Genomic DNA, 24770 nt, shown 5'->3' on the forward strand with positions numbered 1-24770 from the left:
CATTCATCAGGTGGTCTTAAGTAGGTAACTATCGATCTGCTTACGAGGTAGAGACCATGCGCATACACAGTATACTTCCATTCAAGAATATCTGGACGATGTGGCCCATCTTTATTGACTCAGAAGGTCCGAATAATTAAACAAGGTGAATAGTGAATAGGTCTAAACTGAAAGTGGAGTCCATAGCAATCGCACGTGTGTTTGTATTAATTGTGGAATAAAATTATGTGCATTAGAGTAAAAGAGATGATGATCTCACGTGTTTCCTCCAGGCGAGTTCAAAAAAGACATTTCCACATTTTCGTTCTGAGCATTAAGGTCAAAAACCTCCGGCCAAAGATTGCTATGATCCCAGCTCAAATACTCCCACATGTACTGAGATGAAAGGGTTTCAAAGGAAGTAGCAGTCCAATCGGAGACGCGATCACGGGCGAGCTGTTGGCCTGTATTGAAAGTATTTGGAGGAAGGAAATTTTGGGGGTCGAGGCTCTCTCCAGTTGGATCAAGCGGCTCTGCAGTGGGACGATGAAGGTTAGACTCGAGAATGGCCGAGATAACCTCAAGTGAGCGTCCTGAGGTGTGTCCGTAAGGCTTCATGCGACCAAGAGTCAACATAGCTGTCTCAACCTGCGTCTTACAAGCATCGGAATCGTCATCTGCGACACCAGCGGACAAACAAATCAAGGGAACCATGGTGGCCTGGAATAACATCCAAACAGCGTTCCAGCCGATCATCTGATTGAGTTTGATTGTCGAGGAGATGTCATCGATGGAAATCTTTGCGATTTCCTGGCATTTCTGAATAGCAGTGCGTTCCTCAACCCGAATGGCCATGAAGGGAATTCTTCGCATGGCATAGTTCAGAAGAGTTGGGCGATAAAGTAGCATTCGATGATTGTAGTATCGCCAACGCATCACAGTACGCACTGCATGTAGTGATTCGGGACAAGGTTCGTAATCCTTGAGGACTGGCGGTAGGTCGCTCCACCACCGAACAAGCTGCGAGTCCAGATCGAACATCTCCTTGGGGGATAGGGTTGGCAGCGCAGCTAGTGATTCTTGCATTTTTAGGGCAATCTTCACGAACTGGATATTCTCTGTCAAGGGGAGGACATCGAAATAAGATTCCTGTCAAGAGTCAATTTAGAAATAGTTACTGGATATGTTGCCTAGGAAAAAGGGGTCAGGGGATGTGCACCTTGTCAAGCCGACTAGGCAAGTTAACTGTGATGCTCGGGCCAAAGTAATCCATGCTTGGCCGGCCAAGCGTTTCGTGTCCCCAGGTCTCCAAACAGCAAAGGGACCACCAAACTCGACGTTTAAATTCTTGGTTTGCGGACTTCTTATGGTCGAGTATCGAATGAATATCAGACGGCTCCCGCTGCAAGCCTAAAGTAACTGCCATCCGCAGCGACGCACCCATAAGGGAGTATGCAAGGTTCGGCTGGCTAGTATAATGACAGTACCAGCCACCCATGAGTCCGAAAGCCTGAACAACTTCAAGGCAAGGATCCCCGAGCGAACGTAGATTTAAGTGATCCATTGCGCGGTCAAAATAAACACGGTGGGTATGGTTATCTGGGCCGGCGCCTGCAATATTGCCCAACGCGAGAACTATGTTGAGTAGTGCAAGCCATCGACTATCCTTCCGACGGCCAACTAAGTGAGTCGTGCGAAAAGATTCTTCGTCTATGAGTGGTGCGAATGGTTGGAAGTTAATAAAGTACCCATCTATCATTTCAAGTTCCGTGGGTGGGGCGTTAGACTGAGGTGGATCTTGCGACTGGGGGAACGAGTTGGTTGGCTGGGATGCTTGGTCTTTAGACAAGGAGTGGGCGAAGTATGAATTAACTGCTGGATGGAGCCACGCAATGACCTTCAGTGCAGCCTGAATAGATGAAACACCGAGGTAGGATGTTGGGTGTCGAGTGGATAGGGATAATGCGTTGACATCATCTGAGATATGTCCGACTGACTCCGAGGCACTAGCACTCCGAGCTTCATCGAGTTGCTCTCCTGGTATCGAATGTAGTGACTCCAGACCAGGCATCTCTCCGGACAACCCAGAGTTGTGGGTGTCTAGAGACGCGGCAACAATCGATGGATCTCTGTGCTGGGAATATTGGGATCCGCCTGTGGTCACCAAATCTAACAACTTATCCCTTGAAAAATGGGCGATGTTCTCCGGGGCAGTGTCCGGAAAAAGTCTTTCAAGTGTGCTTTTGTAGTCGGGCGAGGGTATTGCTGCTTTCTCCGACTGGCTAGTTTGATCAGTTTGTGTTCTCAAACCTTGGGCCTAGGTTTGAATTTTTTTTTCATCATATTTTTTTCTTTACCTTTGCGATGATCGAGATTCCGTATAGCCACACAGTTCAGGCTTCTTGTACCATCGACAAGCTTCACATGGCTTCTCACCATCACATTTGATTTTGCGACGACGACATGAAGTACAGGCTCGCGGTGTCGATCCTCGGCGACTGAGCCTTTCACTTCGCCTTTTATGCTTTGGGTTACGCAACCCCTCTTCGCCATCTTGAGCTTTGAATGCGATAAACATGACTGAGAGAGCCTATGTAAGCGATATACATAGGATGAAGATTAAAGGGGTCATACTGTTTTCTGGGGATATGCATAAAAATTGCCAATGCGGGGTTTCGCGCATCAGATGCTTCAGGGGAAACTCTGCAACAAGGTTTGTGGGGAATTCTCCGAGACTTCCGGGGTAGCCCCGAGGTTTTTCCGAGATAATCCGTGTTGGTTGAGGACAGGCGGAGACTAAGCCTGTTTGGGCAGAAAACGGGCGGACCTCATTGCTTCTCTGCGACATTTTATATTGACATATGACAAGCATCTGAAATGAGAGACACATAGAGCTTGAATTTTGAAACTATTCATTATCCCATTGAAAGAAAAAACAAAAAAGTGGTTCTAGTTCCACAAAAGGCTGCAGCACCCATTGCATATTGTAGTGGGGGACGTGGTCCTCCACTACTATGCGCCGGCACCTATCCTCTCACTTGTGCAAGCGGATAATTTATGTAAGCAGTTAGTGCAACTAGTGCTTTAGAGGTTACAAGTAGTAGATAGTTTACAGATTGACAATACACACTCCTACACCTCTCTTGGCTGACTCCTTGGTTTACTGTCCCGGTTCGCTTTGTATGTCATGGGGGGTAGACGGCCTGGTTGCAGCTGCTGAATCGACCCGTATGCCAGAGAGCATACTGCCTTGAGCGTTCCCCTCTTCAATATTTAACTCTCTTTCACACTTCCCGTAAACGATCGCCGCGGTTGTCCTCATAGACGTTGACATGATATTTTTTGAACTTTCTGGTTTTGAGCTTCGCATGAAACATCACGTCAAGCTCTTCATAACTTCGTCTTTTGGTCTCAGGAAGACGGAAGAACGCCCAAACTGCGGTTAGAGCGGCGAAGGCAAACCAAAAGAATCCTGTCTTACCTATTCGTTTGTGAGTAAAATTTACAATCAATAGACCTGCCCAATTAGAACATACCTTTCCAGTTCCATGCAAGAGGATTCATCATGTAAGGTTGCATGACGTTCGCCATGATTTGTGCCAGGTAGTATGAGGATCGGGCCAACACAACGGTCTTAGACCTCAATCGAGTAGATGAAACTTCTGCTGGGATAGTCCAGCCGACGGGCCCAATCGTAAGAGAGTATGTAAGCAACCAGACGATACAAAGAACTGACTGAACCCATTTAATGGTTGGATTTTTGCTGTCGGTGGCGAGACAGCCAATGATCAAAAGCCACATACTCAGAAGACTCATTCCGGTGAGGTAAAGACTCCGCCGATGGAATTGCTTCATCAAGAACCAAGAGACAATAGTACCGCAAAAGGCAATACCGGTACCACCTAGGTTGAGTTTGTACGAGTCATCGGGACTGAGACCGGCTTGCTGGAAGAAATAGGTGGCGGAGTACGCAAATTGGGCACCAGAAGTAATTTGGCCGACGAAGGAAACACATGCAATCTCAGTCCGTCGGAGGTCAGTGCCCTTGTAACAGTCCCAATAGGACGTGCCTTCGGTTACGTCACGCTCAAGGTCGTTTGTATGAATCATCAGAGCCACGAGTGGTCGTGCTTGCGGCTTCTCACTTTCTGACATGAGAGACTTGACGGTCTTTTCTGCCTCCACATACTTTCCCCGGCGGACTAGGTACCAAGGGGATTCGGGCATGAAGATGCATCCGACAAGGAGAAAAGGAATCCATATCCATTGAATGGCAAACGGAATGCGCCACGACCACTGATCAGTGCGATTAATAAAACTCTGCAAAACACCCGCACCAACGAGTTGGCCGGTTGCAAAACACATATTGGTATATGCCGTGAGATATACCCGCAAAGGCAGAGGGCAAACCTCCGAGGCGTATGCAGGGCCAATAGTAGCGAATATACCCCAGGGAACACTGCAAGACTTGTAAGTAAATCGAAATCCAGGAGGGAAATGAGATCTTACCCGCAAAGGATCTGCCCAACTGCCTGCAGCTCGATGGACATACCGAAGAAGGACACAAACGCAAATGCCGCCATCAATACAACACCCAAAGTGAAGGCCGGCCGATAGCCAAAGCGCTGAATAAGGTAGCCATTCAGAAGGGCACCAACAACAGCACCAGCCTGAGGCCCACTACCCATGGCGCTCTGCCACTTCGCCTGAATCTGGTACGTATTTGTCGAAGGGTCTAGCGCGCCAAAGCGCTGAGCGTACCTCGGATAGGCATAGAGCGAGCCAATCAACGCTGTGTCGCAACCCTCCATGATGATAGACATGGAGACCACCAGCGACCAGACCACCGCCATCGGGTATGCTTTTAGGGCAGTAACAATACGGAGAGAATGTTCATGAGCATTGCCAGCCTGGGCATCTTCTAGTGTGGCTTCCCAATAGCCTCGACAGCCGATGAAGTGATCGGATTCTTTCACAGCATCGTGGGAGGTTGACAATGCGGGCAGATCGTCGTGTTCGGTGGTAGATTTCTGTTCTTCCATGGTTGCGTCCTCGGTGTGACACGTTTAGCCTGATGAACAAGTATGGAGGAAGAAGGAAAGATTATCAGGGGGTCACCATGGTTCTTATACTGGAGAGAAGTGATCAGTCCGGAGATTCTTTGAATGGTCCCACCCCCGGATTTCATAGTTTTCGGACAACCGCAAGTTTCCCGGATTCGCCCCATAGTGGGGGCCACAGTATCGATCTCCTTGGAAAGATCAATGGTAATCAGATGATTCGACTTTGAAAGTTGTACTCAACCTTGCGTCTTGGCATGCCCGGAGGTCGGTGAGGGGGCGGAGACCAATCATGGGGTGCCGGCTCGGAGATCTGGGGGGGGGGGGGGGGTAGGAAACGCGGAGATGCCCCACCCCCACGCCATATTCCCAGATCTAGGGCTTTTTCTACGTACCTCCTTACTTGAACTTGAATAGGCAAAAAAGCGAGAAACGAGCAATGATCTGCAGGACAATGTGGGACTTAAAAGCGGGGTCGAATTTGTTGTCATCTGCAGACCCCGTATCTATATCTGATCTCACGATGTAAAGCACAGAGTTTCATTTTCAACAGAGGGTTCAAACCTACATCTAGTTACTCCAACTAATTGCGAGCATGTCCCACACTTCACCTACGATCCGTTGGAAAACCACAGCCTTTACTATAGACCTAGTCCAAAATGAAGCAGGAGCAATTTGCGTGCAGAGCATTCTTCCTGCAATGGTGCAGGCCCGAAAGTCGGCCTCACTCCTTTTTGAGTCATCCGAATTGTCGCTGATTAGCGTCAAACTGGCAGGCGAGGGTAACACACACGATAAAACTGCAAAATGTCTAGTGGGAAGCCGTCTTTCTGCGCGAATGAGATACGAAAGCCACAGGATACAGAACGATGGCGAGGTAGAGAAATTGGAGATTCAGAGCCGAGATGCAGTTACAAAAACCCTGGTCACCGTTTGCCTCTCTATATACGGAGCAATTCCAGCCCTGAGGTCGTCAGCTACGATAACAAATGAATCCGAGGATACCGACATAACCGTCACCCAACTCTCCTCCATTGCAGTTGGTGGCTTGACGACAAATTCACCGCAGTGGTACCATGATTACACACTCTGGACAAGTACAAACACTTGGTTTCGAGAGGCACAGTGGCGTAAGCAGACATTACCCGAAATCGGTATCGACAATGATGGGATCTGTGAGCTTCCCGACGGACACCTGGGCTCACAGGCGGCGTTTACCCTCCAAAATCATGGCTCCTTTTCCACAAACGGCCATTTATCGATGGGTGCCCTAGTTTCAAAGGATAATAACGATACCTGGCTCTGGCAGGTTGAAAATAATGGGTCCTGGCGGTGGGAAATCGGAGACTACAAAGATAGCATCTATCTTGCTGCTGGCGGTCCAACAGGAATGGACCACGACTGGAAACAAGTACTGCGCCCTGGACAGAGCTTTACCACGGTTCCTGTCGCTTTGGCTCACGTGGATGGTGGCCTGGAATCAGCATTCGCCGCACTCACTGATTATCGGCGACAGATCAGAAGGCCGCACAAGGACAATGAGAACCTCCCTATCATCTTCAACGACTACATGAATTGTCTTATGGGTGATCCAGATGAGGACAAGGTAGCAGCTCTTATCGATCCGGTGGCCAAGACGGGGGCTGAGTACTTCGTGATCGATGCGGGATGGTACGCGGATGATGGTATCTGGTGGGATGATGTGGGGCTATGGGAGCCTTCAAAAAAGCGTTTTCCGTCCGGGTTCAAAGTCCTTCTAGACAAGATCAGGGGCAAGGGGCTTATTCCTGGCTTGTGGATCGAACCGGAAGTTGTTGGCGTACGAAGTGTAGTGGCCAATCGTCTCCCCAAAGACGCTTTTTTCCAAGAGTGTGGCCAGCGAGTTGTCGAAAAAGGCAGATTCCAACTTGACTATCGTCACCCGGAGGTCCGAGCTTGGATAGACAAGATTATCTATAACCTCGTCGTGAACTATGGTGTGGGATACCTCAAGTTCGACTACAATATTGAAGTCACACAAGGCACAGACGTTGGGGGGTCGTCATCTGCTGGGTCTGCACATCTCGAACATCAGCGGGCGTACCTCGTATGGGTCAGATCGTTGCTTGACAGGTACCCCACGCTCGTTATTGAGAACTGCTCGAGTGGTGGACAGCGTATGGAATATGCCATGTTATCGGTTCATTCACTCCAATCGACAAGTGATCAGCAGAATCCGGCACTCTATGCGGCTATTGCTGCAGCCTTGCCAACCGCTGTTGCCCCAGAACAAAGCGCAACTTGGGCCTACCCCCAACCCGAATGGAGTGACGAGCTCAATGCATTCACTGTCGTCAATAGTCTACTAGGACGTGTTCACCTTAGTGGCCGCTTAGACAAGCTCAGCCCTGGTCAGCTCAGACTTGTGATAGAAGGTATGGACGTGTATAAGATTATTCGTTCGCACTTGAACTCTGCACATCCCATTTGGCCCCTTGGGCTTCCTCAATGGCACGATGACTGGGTGTCTCTTGCTTTGGTTACAAAGAAGAACGGCATATATCTTGCTGTCTGGCGGAGAGGTGGTGTTACAGAAAAAGACTTGCCAGTGAAGTTGCCTGACGGTCAAACTGCAACCACAGCAAAGGTGCTATACCCAACTTGTTTTAGCACTGACGCAACGTGGAATAAGACATCGGCAATACTACGCTTGAAACTTCCCGACACAGTCTGCGCTCGGCTTTTACACATTTTGTGAATATCGAAGAGTATGGTTATTTTTTTGGATTTTTTTAGGAATATTTGATTTCTCGTCATGTGAAAGCCAAGTATAAGTATACAGTTTTAATATGTTATTATGTTCGTCGTTGTCAGATTCCGAACAATGTGTGAGCGTATTCTTAGTCCGACAGCACCAAATTCAAAGATTTAAAAAAGAACTCGCAATGTCATAAACTCCAGAAATGACTCCAGAAATGCTTTGGCGGTTTGTGGGGGTGGGAGCGATCGGCGATATTAGTGCTGACCGTGCAAATTTCAGATTTAGCTGAAATTAGTCAGGTACGATCCCAGGTATGTCTTGAAGGGTTAGGTCTGAATGATGTCAAAGATACCTATTATGACCCTAATTTTATATATGCTAAATGCTATTGGCTGACAAAATTACAAAAGTTGGGATCAGAACTTCGTATATACATGCCTCGAGATCCAAGTACCGAAGCGGACTGGAAGACAGATTATGGTAGCCCACTTCTTTCGGTCGATTTAGATCTTGGTTCATGAGGGTATGCGGCTAGTTCAACCAAGGCCTTTTGAGGAGACATGCACTAGTGGTTCTAGTATATTTTTCCGTCTTTTAGTGGAATTAGAGGTTATGGCATAGTCCAGCTGGCTATACACATCAGGTTCTCCTGTTTGTTTTATGTATACATATGTAGCTCTCTCGTGATTCTAACCCCCTTCACAAGATGTCGTTGGCCGTCTCTTTGACCATCAGAATCATTTACTTCTTTGTTTCTCAGATTTCCTCTCAATCAACTAGCTACCTATTCGATGATCTGGTAATCCTGTCCTTATTGAGGTCTGATATAATCATATATGCTGAGAATCACTTTGAATTCTGATTGGTCCCAATTAATTCTAACGCTCGTCCCACTTTATATCCTAATATTCTTATTTTCCGATGTTCTATCAATAGTCTATTATCCTCCATATCATGACGTTGGGATATAATTTACTTGTGTAAGAGAATCACAGAATGCAAGGGTTGGCAAGCAGTAGAGGTCGCTCCAGATTGAGAACGTTGGATATCATGGCAATCCCGTTGCGTATATATCCCTCAAGCTCCCCCAAGAATCCATTTATTTTCAGATTTGTCTATCCCTCATCCATACATCCCCCTCCGAATTCCAAATTCCACTACTAGAACTACTCATTGCATTCAAATCCCCTGTTGGTGACCCTTGTTACTCCATATAGCAACTGTCTCACACTCGACAGCCTGAGAAAGCCAATAGAAAATAGCCTTGCCTATCCAACCCTCCTTCCCGCTGACACTTCACGTCGGTATCGCCGCTGTCGCTCAGCATGCAGCAGGCATCGTCCATTGCTCTTGGTACTACTAGAGCCGATCTGGCCGGGTTCGCCATGGAGCAGTACCTGCAGTGGAATCAGATGAAGCGAACACACAATTTCTTTCCGCATGGAACCTCCTTCATCCCCACCTGGTTACTCCGCTACAACATTATCGAGCGAATGGGTGTAGCCCGGCCCCCATTCTCTGCTCTCATAGTTTTGTTAAACCAATATCAGGATATCCCGCTTGTTAATCAATTCATTTTTCCAGAACTCATGGCAATGAAGAACAGGGCTCTTGACCTTGACCGACATGCACTTTACAGTTACTGTGAACAACTGATCTCATGGGAGGAAGAGATCTAGCGTTATACAGCTCAACAACTTCAACGATCTGGAGATGAAGGGTCGTCAACAATGATGAAACCTTGGAAGCTTCGAAATTGGATACGAGTGAAGAAAATATCTTGGTCAATGAAATCTTGTCCCGATATCCCATTCTAGGATACTTAAGCCTCATTAATTTAGTCTGCACTCGCAATTCGGTCTGTAGAACGTTACACTGTTTGATAATAGGAAAGTTGATCGTGCGAAAGGGCAAGTTTTTCTTGGCAGGACATCCACGACAGTGAATAAGAGACGAGATATGAACAAAGTCTCAATGAGACAGAAATGAAAGAGTAACAAAACAGGAGTAAAAGAAAGGATGAGAGAAAATGACACACAATAGATGAGATCGACAGTCGAAAGATAGACATATAGAGATGAATGGTTGTTCTGTTATTTTCCTTCCACGACTGGGGGCACGCATGGATCCGTTAAACCGCACTTACTATACAAATCACCCCGAGATTATCAACTACATGTCCACCATCACAGAACCTTGAGGGATTGACTTGAAGACATGGATATCTTCGACGCCATCCAACACTCAAATATCGACAGACAAGCCTATATCTCTAACCTCATGATGGATAGAGACGCTAGACTGCAGGACACGGAGGGTACGATAGGAGTGCCACCGACTCTTGCCCAGGTTTCGGACGTCAGCAACTCTACCTCAACTTCGGGGGGGCCAGAAACCATCTCAAACACGTCCGTATCCTTGCACAATCTCGTCATTGCCCCAGAAGGAAGGACACTCTGCTCACCACCTTTACAGGATATACTGGACGCAATCTAAGAGTTGAATTCCAGGTTTGACAAGCATTTCTTACGAACATCGTCCTATATCTGGGCTCACACCATTCCTAAACCCCATCTTTACTCAAATCGAAACCAATGGGAACCTCTTCCGAGATGTTCTAGCTACGGTCGCGCATAACCAGCCAGCATTATTATTAAAGATCATGGCAACCCGGCAGCATGCATGAATCATTACCTGTTTCCGTCTCATCATTACTACCTAGCTATCTCAATTCGATGGGTTTGTTTGTATATGCACAACGGAGATTACATTAACGGAGGCTGAAGACGAACTCGCGGAATCCTCTGGAGTAATCAGCGTATCAATTAATCCCACATGCCGCCTCACTTTCGACGTTGGGACAGAGGTCAACAACCATTCCCTTATCCCTCCTACCCGAAATCGGCCCGCAACAGTCTTTAGATGTACCCAGAGGGCGGAATTGGTGAACGGTAAAGGTAACAAGCGCCTCTTGGATCCTCAATTTCCTCACCATCATGCATTGCGCCCCGCATGTCGGAGAGCACGACATCGTCTTGAATGTGGATTGACGTTCATTGGTGCTCGGTGGCGGTAGTCTTCACCCCACGCTAAATTCCCAGGCCAGTGGAGCGCATCAGTTCAGATAAAATGCTGATGTATTGATATTTTAGATAATATACATATGTAACGATCAAAATGTTTCAATATATTCTTATTCTTTTTGAAGACGTGTCCTTTTTAAACAGTCAAAGGCTCTATGGTACCTGATAGTGGTAGAAAAAAAATAGTACAAAAAGTAGATATCGAAAAACATACAACCATACAAAAGCCAAAAGTATGCCGGTGGTTACCTGGAACATGAACATATCAGTATGTTCTGTGAACTGGTGTTTTCCACCGACGTTCATCCGGCCTGGTCAATGCGTCTTCACCCGGACTTGGCAACTTTTCCCTTGACCCACGCCTCGAGGCCACCTTCGGCAATGATCTCCTGTACATTCGCCGGCAGCTCGCCGACCTGCTCGGTCCAGCTTTCTCCGGACTCGCCCTCCTGGACTTCCACGACGCTACGCTTCACGTCCCAAGTCAAAGTCCAGCCTGTCCGGCGGGTCGGCTGGCGGCCATCACCAGAGGATGGCTGAGCGAAGGTGGCACGGAGACGCTCAACAAGACGCGGGACTTCAAGGCCCATGAGGGCATTGTTGATACTGTTTCGGGAGAAAATGTTGCCGAAGCTTCCAGCGACGACCAGGGGAATTTCCTTCGCCAGAATGGCAGTCGCAGCCTGTTCTCTTGAGGATCCGCAGCCGAAGTTGAAGCCGGCGACGAGGATATCACTTGGCTTGGCGATACCCTTGAACTCGGGATCGTAGTTTTGCATGCAAGCGTTGGCCATATCCTCCTTGGAGACGTTGTCTTGGTATGTCAATTTACCGGGGTAGATGCTATCAGTGTCGAGGTTGTCAGCGTCGAGGAAGACGATCTCACCGCTGATGCGTTCGGGAAAGCCGGGCAGAATCTCGGTGGCAGGCTTGGATTCGTCTCCGGCGGACTCAACGCGATCGATCAGAGATTCCATCTGTTGTAGGAGGCTAGTGAGCTCAGACTCAGGGGTGGGCGGGAGACCGGTGCCGAATCCATGTTCCACGCCAGACCAGCCCTCTGGCACCTGGTAGGAGCCAGGGCCAGAGATAACACCGCTGAGAGCGCTAGCAGCCACGACCTCGGGACTTGCTAGGTAGGCCAGCGCGTCTCTTGACCCCATGCGACCCTTGAAGTTACGGTTACTGGCACTAATGCCGACCTCACCTGGCTCTAGAAGGCCTGTTCCGAGACCAATGCAAGGTCCGCATCCAGCAGGAAGGGCCTCGGCACCGGCGTCGAGAAGGGCCTGCCAGTCGCCAGTGGATTCGGCACCCTCTTGTTCGGGAACGGAAGCAGCCGCGATGTAGAGTTTGACGCCATCGGCAATCTTAGGAGTTGTGCCGGGGTTGGCCTTAGCGGCGTCCTTGAAGACCTTAGCGGCCGCCGCGAGATCCGAAGCACGGGAGTTGGTACAGGAGACGATATATGCACGGTTAACTTTGATGTCCTGTTGAGCGAGCTCGTTGAGTGGCGTCGCGACCTTGACTGAATTAGGACCTGAGACATAAGGCGAGAGTGAGGAGAGATTGAGGTAGAGCTGCTTGGCGTAAATAGCATCGGGGTCGGCTGTGAGGGGGTTGGCGAACAGCTCGTCGATTCTTTCGTGAGTGATGCGCTCGCGGGTTGTGCGGTCGTCAGACATCGCAGCCTCAGTAGCCTTGTATCGTAGCCAGCGTTTCAGGGTATTGTCAATTGGGAAGAGACCGGTGAGCGCGCCCCACTCAGTGGTCATATTGGCAATCGTCAGGCGACTATCCACGAGAAGGCTTGCCATGGTCTCTTCAGATCCGGTGAACTCAATTGCGTGATTCAGCACGTCACTATTGAAGAGGCCACACAATGCGACAATCACATCCTTACCGGTCACGCCTACTGGTAGGGTTCCGGTGAAAGTTACCCGCGCAACCGGGGGAATCTGCCACCATGTCCGCGATGTCGCCCAAATACTAGCAGCATCGGTACGCACAACGGCAGTTCCAAGACAACCAACTCCACCATAATGGTTACTGTGGCTGTCTGATGCTACTGCCATGCTGCCTGGCCACGCGTATCCTTCTTCCACCATGATCTGGTGCCCAATACCCCGGCCAGCAGGATAGAAGTCAATACCTTGCTGCTTAGCAAAATTCTCGATCTGCTCGTATTTCTTAAGGTTCGCTGCGCTGGTGTTTTGAACGTCGTGGTCGAGGGTCATGACAATCTGCTTCGGGTTGTTGACCTTCGTAGCTCCCATAGACATGAACTTGAGGGCGACGGGCCACGAATTGTCGTGGGTCATGCAGTATCCGGGTGCCAGACTGATATAATCGCCGCTCCGGACGAGCTTTCCTTCGGGAAGACCGACGGCATAGCGTTGTACAATCTTCTCCGTCAATGTTTGCGGAGTCCGCTTCTCGGTCGGAATCTCGGAGAAAGAAATTGAGGAGGCATTCTCTTGCTGTGAGTGGAAGCCGGCCGTCGTGCTCAGCGAGCGAGAAGAAAGGGGTTTAGAGACCGATCGCAAAGGGTGGTGAATTGTTCTGCTTGGGGCGCCGAACGACGGAGTCCACCGAGGCCGAACCTGGAGAAGTCAGAATTGAATTGAGTGAACATAAACCAAAGCTGTACTCACGGTTCTGCACATCATGGCGGCCTGAGGCCTAGCCACGCGCTTCAACAACATCGCACACGGAGACATTAGTGAGTCACTATACGCAAACTTTTTCTAGTTCCCGATCTCGGGAGTTGGACAATGAGTGGTATCACGTGATTTTATGGTTCCTGGGGCTCAGCCTCTTGTGGCAAGGGAATTTCTAATCAACCCCGGAAATCCAAGGCCACGTGATGTACAAATTAATCTCCACTCGGGGGCACCTGGACAGTTTTGTTACTGATTAGTGTACAACTACTCCGTACATCCATGGAGATATGTCGTTTTCCTGAGGGAAACTCCATACTGGCATGGCAATAGATGAATTGGGTGCTAACCACCTGTTAATTGACATTTGTTCGACTAACAAATTGCTGATGGAATATTTACCTATCTTACCGATGTGGTAGGCCAGAGTAAATCGGGACTTTTGCTCTACAATCTCAACCCATCGATCAGGGTCGTAAATTATAGATATAGATCTTGGCACACAATATACTTTGCATACTATAGTTGCTCGTCCGGGGAGAGTATGTACCAGCGAGCACTGGTATTCTTTTGGGGAAAAAATATATCTAAAAAAAAAGAGCATCGAGAGAAAATAAAGAACAAAGCCTGGAGGTATGCCGAACCAATGACCAACATATTTTCACTGTCTAATATGAAAATCCGTTATCTTCTTTCGTAGATCCGAATAGTTCCCGAACAACGTATTCTCATTTCGAGAATGGCTATGTTTCTCAAAGCTTGAAACAAAAAGGTCCACTGGCATTATATGCCGAGAGAAGATGGCGAGGATGATGACCGAGTGGCAAGGAGAATTGTTATTGAGCCCCCGGTAGAACCCGTAGACCAATCAAACCCGATTAAAGTGCGTCTTGGCATATGCGGGTAGCTAGTGTTACATAGAAATTCAGCCCGATTAGATCTATATTACGTTTTCCGGAGTGTCCATTTTTAATGAGTAGAACGAAAATAAATTCAAAGCTTTCCAGAACTGTGTATTCTTGTGCTTATCAGGAACAACGTTTTAAGGTTATCCGGCAAGGTTACGTAACTTACCAATTCAGACCCATTCGCCCCTGAGGTTTCGAACCTGGCAAGGGCCAGCGAGCACACGAGATAAGGCCATTTATTTAAGGCTGCCAAGACTATGTATAATACAGAGTATGGTATAGTTTAAGGCAACTTTGTAAAATGTGATAAAAGATTAGATGCAACCGGGTGCTGAAAATGTAGTCTTGGCCTAAGGGGAGCGTGCATCCCGAAATGGGCTCGTATGCCGTCAAGGGTGTAACAGCTGAATGAGGACAATTATAGCATTCCATCCAATACTATTTAGGTAGTACTTTAGGTAGCACCTTAGTTATCATCTAACGTGATAAGATGTGCCTGCGAATCCACGCCCGGCTCGCCTCCGGATGCGGGATAGTACAACCCGTGCGGGGATAAAATGTATTACAGGCCAATCAATTCAGTCTGAAGTAACTAACTAACCTGCGTCATTTGTCCCGGTATGGCTTTTGTATGGCTTTTTTTTATTACATTTGTATGGCTTGAATGGCTTACATGGGCTTATTTCCTAACCTTGGTTAATCTTGCTTTCAAGGCAAATCCCTACCCTTTAAGTTCCTTCACTCCCACGTTTTGGTCTGGAATTTCTTTATTAGAGGTCTCTGACATCTTGTTTTTGACTACATCTTTACTTTTACTTCACCAAATATTCTCTTTCTTTTAGGAACATCTCAAAGTCTCTCCGCTATAACTCCGTACTCTGGACGGACATCATACCCTAGAGGCCCCGACATCTCCAAGACTTGCCCTTGCCATTGCACCCTCAACAGCCATAGCAACAACATTACTGCCCACAGCACAAACGAACCCCAGGCCCTCGCAGTATAGCCCGGCATCCCGCTGTTCTGTAGCAGATCCACCCCCAGGATTTCCACCGATCCACTTCAACATATACAGAACCCATATCTCGAAATATAGACGAACGCGACATCATCCCATCCGGTTTCTTTCAACCGCGTCTGGTCTACCCAATACCAGCAACCAAACACAACAGAAAGGAATGATAACAATATGTCTATCCTAACCGACAAGGGAAAACAAACGAGCGGCAGTGTGCTGGAAACACAGGGGCCCAGGAGCGATGGCGGCTCTCGTGATGTACAAGAAGGTGTGATGGCTGAAAATGCCGACAATCTTCAACGCCATCTTGGAAACCGTCAGATCCAGCTCATCGCCATTGGTGGCTCTATCGGAACCGCCCTTTTCGTCAGCATCGGTTCGGGTCTTTACCATGGTGGACCTGCCAGCTTGTTCCTTGCCTTTACCGCTCAGTGTATCTTTTTGGGTATGGTAAATAACTGCATTGCTGAAATGACCGTTGCATTCCCCGTCAGTGGTGGTTTCATTCGGTTGGCTGGAAAATGGGTCGACGACGCTCTTGGTTTTATGGTTGGCTGGAACTTTTTGTCCGTTCTCTTCTTGGCTTTGCCAAAAGAATTCCCCGTACTATCCTTGCTAATACCCCTTTTAGCTTCTATGAGGCCCTTTTGATTCCCTTTGAGGTGTCAGCTTTCACGCTTGTGTTATCATACTGGAGTCCAGTGCTTACTGAACCCGGCCCAATCGCAGGCGTTTGTATTGGCATTGTCTTGATCTATGGGTAAGATCCTCTTTCCGCTCTGATTTGATATTTGGCATCCAAGATTATTCCATGCTTGTTTATGCCTGATTCACTGAAGTTGCATCCAAATACTGATTTTCACATAGCTGCCTTAATGTGTTGGCCGTCAAAGCCTATGGTGAAGCCGAATTCTGGCTTTCTGGTGGAAAGGTCATCCTGATTTTCTCCCTCTTCTTCTTTACCTTCATCACCATGGTTGGTGGAAACCCGAACCATGACGCCTATGGCTTCCGCCACTGGAACAACCCCGGCTCTTTCATGGAGTATCTGGATACCGGTTCCCTTGGTCGTTTTGAAGGCTTCATAGGATCTCTTTCGTCGGCTTGCTTTGCTGTCGTCGGTCCTGAGTACATTTCCATGGTCGCAGCCGAGGCAAAGCGTCCCCGCATCTATATCAACAATGCTTTCAAGACAGTTTACGCTCGATTCGGTATTTTCTATATCGGCGGCGCCTTGGCCGTGGGTATTGTTTGTGCTGCGAAGGACCCGGAACTGATGGCGGTTGTGACGGGCGGTTCTTCTGGTTCCGCTGCGGCATCGCCATATGTTATTGGCATGCGAAACATGGGCGTTTCAATTTTCCCTTCGATCGTCAACGCGTAAGTGCCATCAGAAGGAAAATATAATTGGACAAACCAACGACTAACCATGCTCTTTAGCCTCTTGTTGACTTCTATTTTCTCTGCTGGCAATACCTACACCTACTGCGCTATCCGTACCCTGTACGGCTTGGCACTGGAAGGAAGAGCCCCGAGAGTTCTCACCTACACCACACGCAACGGTGTACCCATCTACTGTTTCGGAGTCGTGATGATCTTCCCTATGCTCTCCTTTTTGCAGTGTTCCAGTAGCTCCTCCATCGTCATCACGTGGTTCGCTAACCTTGTAACTGCTGGAGGTAAGGAACCACGATTGAATTTGTCCCAACAACTCCAATGCTAACATTATAACCTAGGTCTCATCAATTATATCGTCATGTGCATCACATACATCTTCTTCCACCGCGCTTGCAAAGCGCAAGGCGTTGACCGCAAGTCCTTCGCCTATTTCGCGTGGTTCCAACCCTACTGCGCATACATTGCATGCGTTTGGATGATCCTCGTGACACTCGCCTACGGGTTCCCCTCATTCAAGCCGTGGGCCGTGGATAGCTTCTGGTCGAACTACACCATGCAAATCGTCATCCCTCCTCTCTTCATCATCTGGAAAGTCCTCAAGAAGACCAAGCTCGTGAAGCCTCATGAAGCCGACCTTGTCTGGGAACGACCCTTGATCGATGCCTACGAGGATAGCTTCCTTGACCCGCCTACTAGCTTCTGGAGAGAGATCATGCAGATGGTCGGCATTGGACGGACCAAAGGCGGCAATGATAAGAGAGCGCAATCAGTATCTCAGCCCATACAGGAGTCTGCTGAGAAAATTTCGGCCTAAATGTAACTGCGAGCAGTGTTTTTGTTAAAACCAAATGTGCGTTGAAGGATGTAGTTACCGTCAAGATGTCGGGCAATGTCCTTATGATACGACTTGAGCTATTTTGATACAGGAATTTCCTTCCTCTTGCAGATCTGTGAATATGATACCCAGCAATTTTGTTTTTCTGAGATATTTTTCTACGTAATCCGATTAGGACCAACCATTGACAGCCCTTGCCTGAAACCCTGGCAGTATAAATTATGAATTATACTCAAACGAAAGGAACAGATCAAAGGGTAAAGGTTTATGGTACTCGAGGTCCAAGTGTTCCTTAGTACCTGAGTTCTGTCTAAATTTAGACCTCTTTCGGGCATCTCCATACAATGTATTATTATAGAATGAAGCTTCTGATACTAAAATCCAGTCATGGGACGTGCCCGGCCCTTCGCTTTCCCTCCTAACCCCTTGGGGGTTTTGAAGCCGCACCACCCTAAAAGGGTACCTTTTGTATGAGTGTCACATACAAAAGTTACATTGGGAGGGGGGAAATAGAAAATCTTGTATCTCGACCACAATATTGGCTAGGTAGGAAATAAAGTGATTACACGATACCTAGTCCCTGGGTAAATAGTTGAAAGAGACTGGTTTATATATATATTTCGTGCTTTGAGCAACATAGTTTTCTAAACCACGGCAATACAGATTTTCGATTTTCTCAAAGTTGATATAGTTATGGTGTGTAAAGGTCTTATTAATAGCCACAATGATAATCAAATCAAATAATAATGTGGTTGTTGAGACATAGGGTTGTAAATTATCGCATTTAGTATGTATGTGTTTTGGGCTGCGCAGCTCGCCTACCCAATACGGTTAAACCTTGCGTTTTTTAAGTTATTTCCCATCAGGCCAAATTAAGGCATTCAGGCACCAATTTAAACCCTGATAACTACACTTTCGTAAAAGGGGCAAACTTGGGTGGAAATTAGTTGACATTGATCGCAATTGATAATTGTATATACAACTAAGCTAAGCAAATATATTGGACAATCATAACTTTACTCAGTTACAGTAAGATTTGTCCACCTCAATCTCAAACTGTGTGCCGCCATCTTTGGCTTTCGGTCCCTGGTAAACACACCCTTCTTGTTACCATCCACTCGATTGATACCCATATTAGTTTGGAACTCAGAGAATCCCCAAATATGCTCTCCTGCCATGGACTCAACACTGTCAAACACGCGATGATACATGTCCAGCATTTGGGTTTGGAACTCTTCAGACCAAGGCAGACCAAAGGTAGAGTGAAGACCCGCAAGAGTATCTGCGCCGTACTCAGTCATGATAATCGGCCGGTTGAATTTCTTTTCCCAGCCAGCCATCTCCTTTCTAAGCTCCGCCTCTGCTTCTGGGAGGTCACCTGTTTGGGAATACCACCCGTAATAACGGTTGAGGCAGCTAACATCAAACAGGTCCGAAATTTTATCCAACTTGTATGTTGCGTCGCCGACGTTGGCGAATGTAATGGGACGAGTTGGGTCAAGCTCACGAGCCAGCTTGGCCAGCGGTTCGAAATATTCACGTGCTCCATCTTCCTGGGAGGCGGGCTCGTTGGCAATCGACCACATAACAACACTGGGGTGGTTCTTGTCCCGGCTGAAAAGTTCACGGATGGCTTGCTTGTGGGCTTTCTGGGTGTTGTTGTTGACGTTGGTAGTACTGAAAGTCTTTGGATCTGTGCCTTCGGAGATACCCAGCAAGCCGATGTTCAGACCCACGGCGGGGGTTTCGTCGATAACGACGATTCCGTTCCGGTCCGCAAATTCCATGACCTCTTCGGCGTAAGGGTAGTGTGAGGTTCGGAAAGAGTTTGCGCCCATCCACTTCATTAGTTGGAAATCGTGAACCATGTATGCTTGGTCGTGTCATTTGCCGCGGATTGCGGTGTCTTCGTGTCTTCCAAATCCGGTGAAGTAGAACGGCTTGCCGTTGATGAGGAACTTTGACCCTTCAACCTTGACAGTGCGCACACCCATAGCTAGGCTGTAGGTATCGACGACCTTGTTGCGGGAATCCACAATGCTGGCCTCCAATTGGTAAAGGTAGGCGGCACCAGGTTGCCACAACTTGACCGACTTGATCTTGATGGTACCTTCAGCTCCAGAGGTATCTGCGACAACGACTCCTTCCTGGTCAACCACAGAGATCTTGACCTTCCCAGTCGCCTTGTCGGACAGCTTGACCTTGTAGTTGATGAGTCCAGTTTTGCCGTCAACATCCGTGACAACGGTGATGTCCTTGATATGTTGACGAGGCACAGAGTACAACCAAATGGAGCGAGCAAGACCAGCATAATTGTAGAAGTCATGTTGGTAGGTCTGAATTCTCTTGCCGGTGTTCTCACTCACCACAATCTTGCCAGGCGGGATCGTCTCATGGGTGAGCTCATTGTTGACACCGATTGTCAAGCGGAACTTCTCTCCAGCATTTACAAACTCGGTGATATCGGCTTCAAAAGGTGTGTAGCCGCCGACGTGCTCAGCAAGCAGGCGATCATTCACATAGATACGACCGTGATGCGTAGCAGATTCAGCTCGGACAAAGTATTGCTCCTTTGACCAGCCTTTGGGAACGAAAACATCACGTTGGTAGTAGACCCATCCGACATGGTCGTGGATATCCCGATCGGTGAAAATATCGTTGTAAGAGGCTGGGACCGGGCATTCGAGGCCACCCTTGGGGAATGGTGCGGTCCAGGGTTGAGCAGTGTCGTTGGGACCGGAAGCGAGGGTGAACTTCCACAGACCATCGAGGTTCACAAGCTCTCGGGAGGAAGTCCGTTGGGGCTTTAGCTTGATCAAGGGCTGTTCTTCCTGAGCCAATTCATTGCGAGGATGATTGCCGGTTGTAGGGACAGCAAACGAAGAAGAAATAAGGGATAACAACGACACTCCCGCTAGGAACTTCATTGCGATCAGATGTTCTATGTTATTGAACGAGGTGTCCAATAGTTACTGGTGATGCGAATACCGTTCTGAGCTGATTGAGACATGATAGCCAGCAAACTCGATGGATTATATACTACTCCTACAACTTACAGCGGTAATTGAGACCTTAGATACTCTCCGCATCGGTGATTGACTAGCTTGGCATAATAGTCTGGATAGTAGGAGATAGGGTCCAAGTGTCAAGCCAACTACGAGGTAAAATTTTTCCGTATATCATATCGATGCTTTAATTGTGGGTGCTGCCAAGGTGCTAAGTCAGGGTCTTGAGTTATGCACCCCATATTGCGGGGGTGGGTCGGGGGAGTTCGGCATTTATGTGTTATGAAGTAGCCGCATCTTACATTACCTATGATGTCGGGTCCGGTGCTAACCCCGGAATTAAGGAGAAATGCCCTTCAATGACTTAGATGTGCAAAGTCACTACAGAAAGAATACTTGAGGCAATATCTCTTTTGGCCATGATTCAAACCCATCCTGTTGTTCACCATGTCTCATATCTAATTTGTGATGTATTATGCCCTCCAGTTCCATAGCTCCAGTCCTAGATCCCCTTGTAAGTGCATAATTTCCTCATGTGTCGGCAATCAACCAGAAAATCTTCCTCGGGTATTGATTGAATGGTGTCAAGGCCCGATAGTGCGGAGATCGAGGCCCTAAGCCTATTCTGGTGAGGCACCGCAACCAAATAACCTTAAGCTGCGGGTTGGTTTCCCAATCGACTTTAGTGACTTTCCCTTTAAGGTTTACAACTACGTAAAAGCATATCTACGCGGTGTGGCTTGGAGTAAGACACACATCCGGAAACAATTCCGCGATAGTTGTAGTCAGTTGATTAAGGAAAATAACTTGGTTTGCACCGATAGCCGAGGTTAGAGGGTTCCTATAGGTGGAGGGTTCCTATAGGTGTAATTAATCCTAGGAAAATATTTTCCATCCTATCTCTTTGGTTAATCAGATAAAATAAGGAAGATTTTGGTTCTAAGCCTCATAGGGCTTTGTTTGCTTGTTCAAAACTCCGTATACTATCTTCCTCTTATTTCTCCCCTTCTTGTTCTGCTTGTTCTAAGTTTTATATGTCCCATAGGATTACGAGGTCTTCAAAGAACAGAAACAGACCAATAAGAAACAGATCAAAAGGTTAAAGTGGGCATCAAAATCGGTGTCCGATATTCCTAATATGCATCCGTGCCCATCTACCCCGCGTCATGGGTTGGTATGATTTGATTCTTTGATCCACATAGTACATGACGATGAGAGGTAGTTTTTGAATATTGTAGTACAGGCACTACGGTTGATGACGTGAAAATAGGATGAAAACATGGACTCGGTACTTAGTGCCATCTGAAAGGGTCCAAGCTACAATATTTATGTACATATTTATCTAGTTTATGTACTTGGATATTTCCCGAGAGAAAAGGAACAAAGTAATTGGAATTGTATATACAGCTTTCCCCGCATATCTTCTAATCATGGACCTGTGGGAGATTAAACAGGTTCCAGAATTCGTCAAAGTCTAGCGTCTGCGTGGCGCCGATGTCTCCTCCCTTGGTCTCTCTCAGAGTCATTCCATTACCCAGATACGAGAACCGGTTAATCTTGGCTTCCGGCGTTCGATCCATTTTGAAGTCCTCCCAGCGCGGGTTCTTCATAGCCTCCAATAGGTGGAAGATTGACCCACCATAGATAGCAATAACCGGGCCATCGATGGTACCTCGCTTATACCAACTACGGCAATCTCGAGTCCACACTGTACGCTCAAGATACTTTTGAATATGCTGATTGTACTCCTCGTTGACGTCATCGTCGACCTCGAAGCTGCGAATACCTTCTGTTTGCATCTTCTCCATCCATTTGTAGATATAGGCAGCGGTTGCTTGGATTCCGAGAATTAGTGACCCATTTGCCAATGGTGAATTGGGTCCGACGAAGCCTGAACAGGTAAGTAAAGGAAAAAAAAAAAAAAAGCCTCACGGCGGAAGGGGGAAAAGCATACAGAAGTAGTTGGGAAAGTCCGGCACGCACATGCTCATGTATGCCTTCGGGACGTCCTTTTCCCATTTATCCGCCATGTTGACTCCGTTGCGGCCAACCAATGGGAATGAAGGCTTAAATGAAGTGTCAAACCCCGTCGCGCAGACAATAATGTCGTATTCTAACTCAACGCCGCTTCTCGTAAGAATTCCTCGCTCGGTGATTTTTGAGATATCATCCCATCTCAACTCAATGTTGTCCTGGGTAATAGCCTCCAGGAAACCAGGCCCCGGTGTTTGGCGACGGCATCCAACTGGAAAAGAGGGGATTAGAAGTTCAGCTGCGCGCTTTCCCTTTTCACTGTCACCCAAACGGTCGGTCATGGACTTTCGGAACATATCTTGAGCTTGCTGTTGAAGGTCACAATCAGCAATCACACGATTGAAGTTTTCTGCTCTTCTGTTCATAATGGCAGCGCGATAGTCGCGAAGAACTTTGGGATCCTTGAATAACTCCAAAGTACTTTCTGCGAAATTATAATCCTGGTCCATTTCTGGATCATTTGCTGTTGGCTCGTTGATTCCAGGAGCTGGGCTGATCCAAGTTTGGCTTCGGACGTAGCAATCCATATTCCCGACGACTAGGAAAGTCAGTCATCCGATAGAATTGATGGACCAGACGTGAACATACCACTGGCGAGCTTAGGGACGATCTGAATGCCTGATGACCCAATTCCGATGCAGGCAACGCGTTTCCCGGTAAAGTCGTAGCCAGAATCCCATTTTGCTGAGTGCATGAGTCTTCCTTTAAAAGTTTCCAGTCCCTCGATTGTGGGCCACTTCCAATTACTGTGATGTAATCATATCAGCATCCACACGAGAAAAGACAGGAAAGGTAATAAATACTTCAATACACCGCTAGCATTGATAAAGACATCACATTCATCTCGGATCAGGGTAGAACCGTTTTTGATCTGGAGATCCCACTTTCCCTTTTGTTCATTCCAGATAGCAGATTGGACTGAATGTTGAAGGCGAATATATTTCTCAACCTCATATTTTTTGGCCACATCTTTCATGTAAGAATGAATTTGTTCTGATGTTGCGTAATAATTTGGCCACTCTGGGTTTGCAGCAAAGCTGTAGGCATAGTTATGCGCTGGAATATCACACTGACATCCCGGGTATCTATACCGACATATTAGCTAAACCCACGTCGCAGATATAGCCCAGCGCTTATCAAAATTACCTGTTCTCATACCAAGTTCCTCCCAAGTCGGCGTTTCGCTCATAAATAAGAAATTCTGCGTTGGCATCCTTCATACGTTCGTTAAAGACAATACCCATCATAAGACCCGAGTACCCTGCACCGAGGCAGACTACGCGAAGGGGCCGCCGGGTGCCGATGGGGTCTTCAACAATGGTATACTCGGGGTTCAGACGATGCTGATGAGCGCTGTTGGTGGTCTTGTTCCTAAATATATTCTGGAGACCTGGCTCTGAAGCCGCTGGCTCTATGATTGCTGCGGGTGGTGACATGGTTCGAAGCAGGGGCAATTTTGGTAAGAGCCTTAGGTGCTAAATAGATTGAGACGCTTATATCAGACTTGAAGAGGAGAATTTGTTTCCTAAGCATGGCATTATGATTGTCATAAATAAAATTTGCTATGGATATTGGAGGGGTAGCTTGTGCCGCACCTCCGGCTTGGCCACCAAACCCCGAGTCAATGAAACAGAGAAGATGCGATAATCCCGCTATGTGTCCCGAAAGATCGTCACTCGGCTTTCCATGTTAAGATAACCGAAAGACAACCGAAATAGCCGAAAACGTGCTCCGGCATCGGTCCACCTGATGTACCCCGCGTTTATTTGTGGAGAATCTGGGGAAGTCACAAGGGGGAAGAAAATAGGAGTAAAGCCGACCGGACTGCATGTGAATGCCGGATGCAATTGTTAGTGTCATCAAGTCGATGGGTTAGGTGGAATATGACCGTTCCTGGTAACTATGTAGCTAATTTGTGTGGGAAGAGATATGAGCCTGGCCAATATCCCATAGACAAACATCATGTACTGTTACATGCCTTACCACTATAGATAGCTGTTTGATCAGACAGATAGAAAGTTAAAGATTTACTAAGGCGACTATCAAAGGT

The 24770-nt window shown here is 47.6% G+C and overlaps 10 protein-coding genes across 10 annotated transcripts; 4 read left to right on the forward strand and 6 right to left on the reverse strand.

Annotated features, from left to right (window-relative positions):
• Positions 1–255: 255 nt before the first annotated feature.
• On the reverse strand, positions 256–2532 carry N7479_009465 (fungal specific transcription factor domain-containing protein; the record flags this gene model as incomplete). The annotated part of the gene is made up of 3 exons (XM_057257158.1): positions 256–1128; positions 1199–2257; positions 2416–2532. 3 exons carry the CDS (start codon positions 2530–2532, stop codon positions 256–258), a joined length of 2049 nt encoding a protein of 682 aa, XP_057104616.1.
• Positions 2533–3305: 773 nt separating this feature from the next.
• On the reverse strand, positions 3306–5021 carry N7479_009466 (Major facilitator superfamily domain general substrate transporter; the record flags this gene model as incomplete). Its single annotated transcript, XM_057257159.1, has 3 exons — positions 3306–3460; positions 3516–4438; positions 4489–5021. Coding segments are annotated over 3 exons (1611 nt in total), but the record flags the coding sequence as incomplete, so codon positions are not given.
• Positions 5022–5739: 718 nt separating this feature from the next.
• N7479_009467 (putative Melibiase subfamily) lies at positions 5740–7776 on the forward strand (the record flags this gene model as incomplete). The annotated part of the gene is made up of 1 exon (XM_057257160.1): positions 5740–7776. One exon carries the CDS (start codon positions 5740–5742, stop codon positions 7774–7776), a length of 2037 nt encoding a protein of 678 aa, XP_057104618.1.
• A 1328-nt stretch (positions 7777–9104) lies between these two features.
• On the forward strand, positions 9105–9458 carry N7479_009468 (uncharacterized protein; the record flags this gene model as incomplete). Its single annotated transcript, XM_057257161.1, has 1 exon — positions 9105–9458. The coding sequence occupies one exon, from the start codon at positions 9105–9107 to the stop codon at positions 9456–9458; it is 354 nt and encodes a 117-aa protein (XP_057104619.1).
• A 538-nt stretch (positions 9459–9996) lies between these two features.
• Positions 9997–10275, forward strand: N7479_009469 (uncharacterized protein; the record flags this gene model as incomplete). Its single annotated transcript, XM_057257162.1, has 1 exon — positions 9997–10275. The coding sequence occupies one exon, from the start codon at positions 9997–9999 to the stop codon at positions 10273–10275; it is 279 nt and encodes a 92-aa protein (XP_057104620.1).
• Positions 10276–11188: 913 nt separating this feature from the next.
• lysF (homoaconitase LysF) lies at positions 11189–13582 on the reverse strand (the record flags this gene model as incomplete). Its single annotated transcript, XM_057257163.1, has 2 exons — positions 11189–13465; positions 13517–13582. 2 exons carry the CDS (start codon positions 13580–13582, stop codon positions 11189–11191), a joined length of 2343 nt encoding a protein of 780 aa, XP_057104621.1.
• A 2037-nt stretch (positions 13583–15619) lies between these two features.
• Positions 15620–17660, forward strand: N7479_009471 (Amino acid/polyamine transporter I; the record flags this gene model as incomplete). The annotated part of the gene is made up of 5 exons (XM_057257164.1): positions 15620–16014; positions 16080–16208; positions 16316–16828; positions 16889–17127; positions 17185–17660. 5 exons carry the CDS (start codon positions 15620–15622, stop codon positions 17658–17660), a joined length of 1752 nt encoding a protein of 583 aa, XP_057104622.1.
• Positions 17661–18697: 1037 nt separating this feature from the next.
• N7479_009472 (Glycoside hydrolase family 2 N-terminal) lies at positions 18698–19549 on the reverse strand (the record flags this gene model as incomplete). Its single annotated transcript, XM_057257165.1, has 1 exon — positions 18698–19549. The coding sequence occupies one exon, from the start codon at positions 19547–19549 to the stop codon at positions 18698–18700; it is 852 nt and encodes a 283-aa protein (XP_057104623.1).
• Positions 19550–19564: 15 nt separating this feature from the next.
• N7479_009473 (Glycoside hydrolase family 2 N-terminal) lies at positions 19565–20608 on the reverse strand (the record flags this gene model as incomplete). The annotated part of the gene is made up of 1 exon (XM_057257166.1): positions 19565–20608. One exon carries the CDS (start codon positions 20606–20608, stop codon positions 19565–19567), a length of 1044 nt encoding a protein of 347 aa, XP_057104624.1.
• A 1502-nt stretch (positions 20609–22110) lies between these two features.
• N7479_009474 (flavin-containing monooxygenase) lies at positions 22111–24156 on the reverse strand (the record flags this gene model as incomplete). The annotated part of the gene is made up of 5 exons (XM_057257167.1): positions 22111–22577; positions 22641–23258; positions 23309–23466; positions 23524–23805; positions 23867–24156. 5 exons carry the CDS (start codon positions 24154–24156, stop codon positions 22111–22113), a joined length of 1815 nt encoding a protein of 604 aa, XP_057104625.1.
• Positions 24157–24770: the final 614 nt, after the last annotated feature.

The sequence above is a fragment of the Penicillium vulpinum genome, assembly GCF_028829585.1.
Source record: "Penicillium vulpinum strain IBT 29486 chromosome Unknown utg000004l_segment0_segment0, whole genome shotgun sequence".
NCBI classification, from domain to species: Eukaryota; Fungi; Ascomycota; class Eurotiomycetes; order Eurotiales; family Aspergillaceae; genus Penicillium; species Penicillium vulpinum.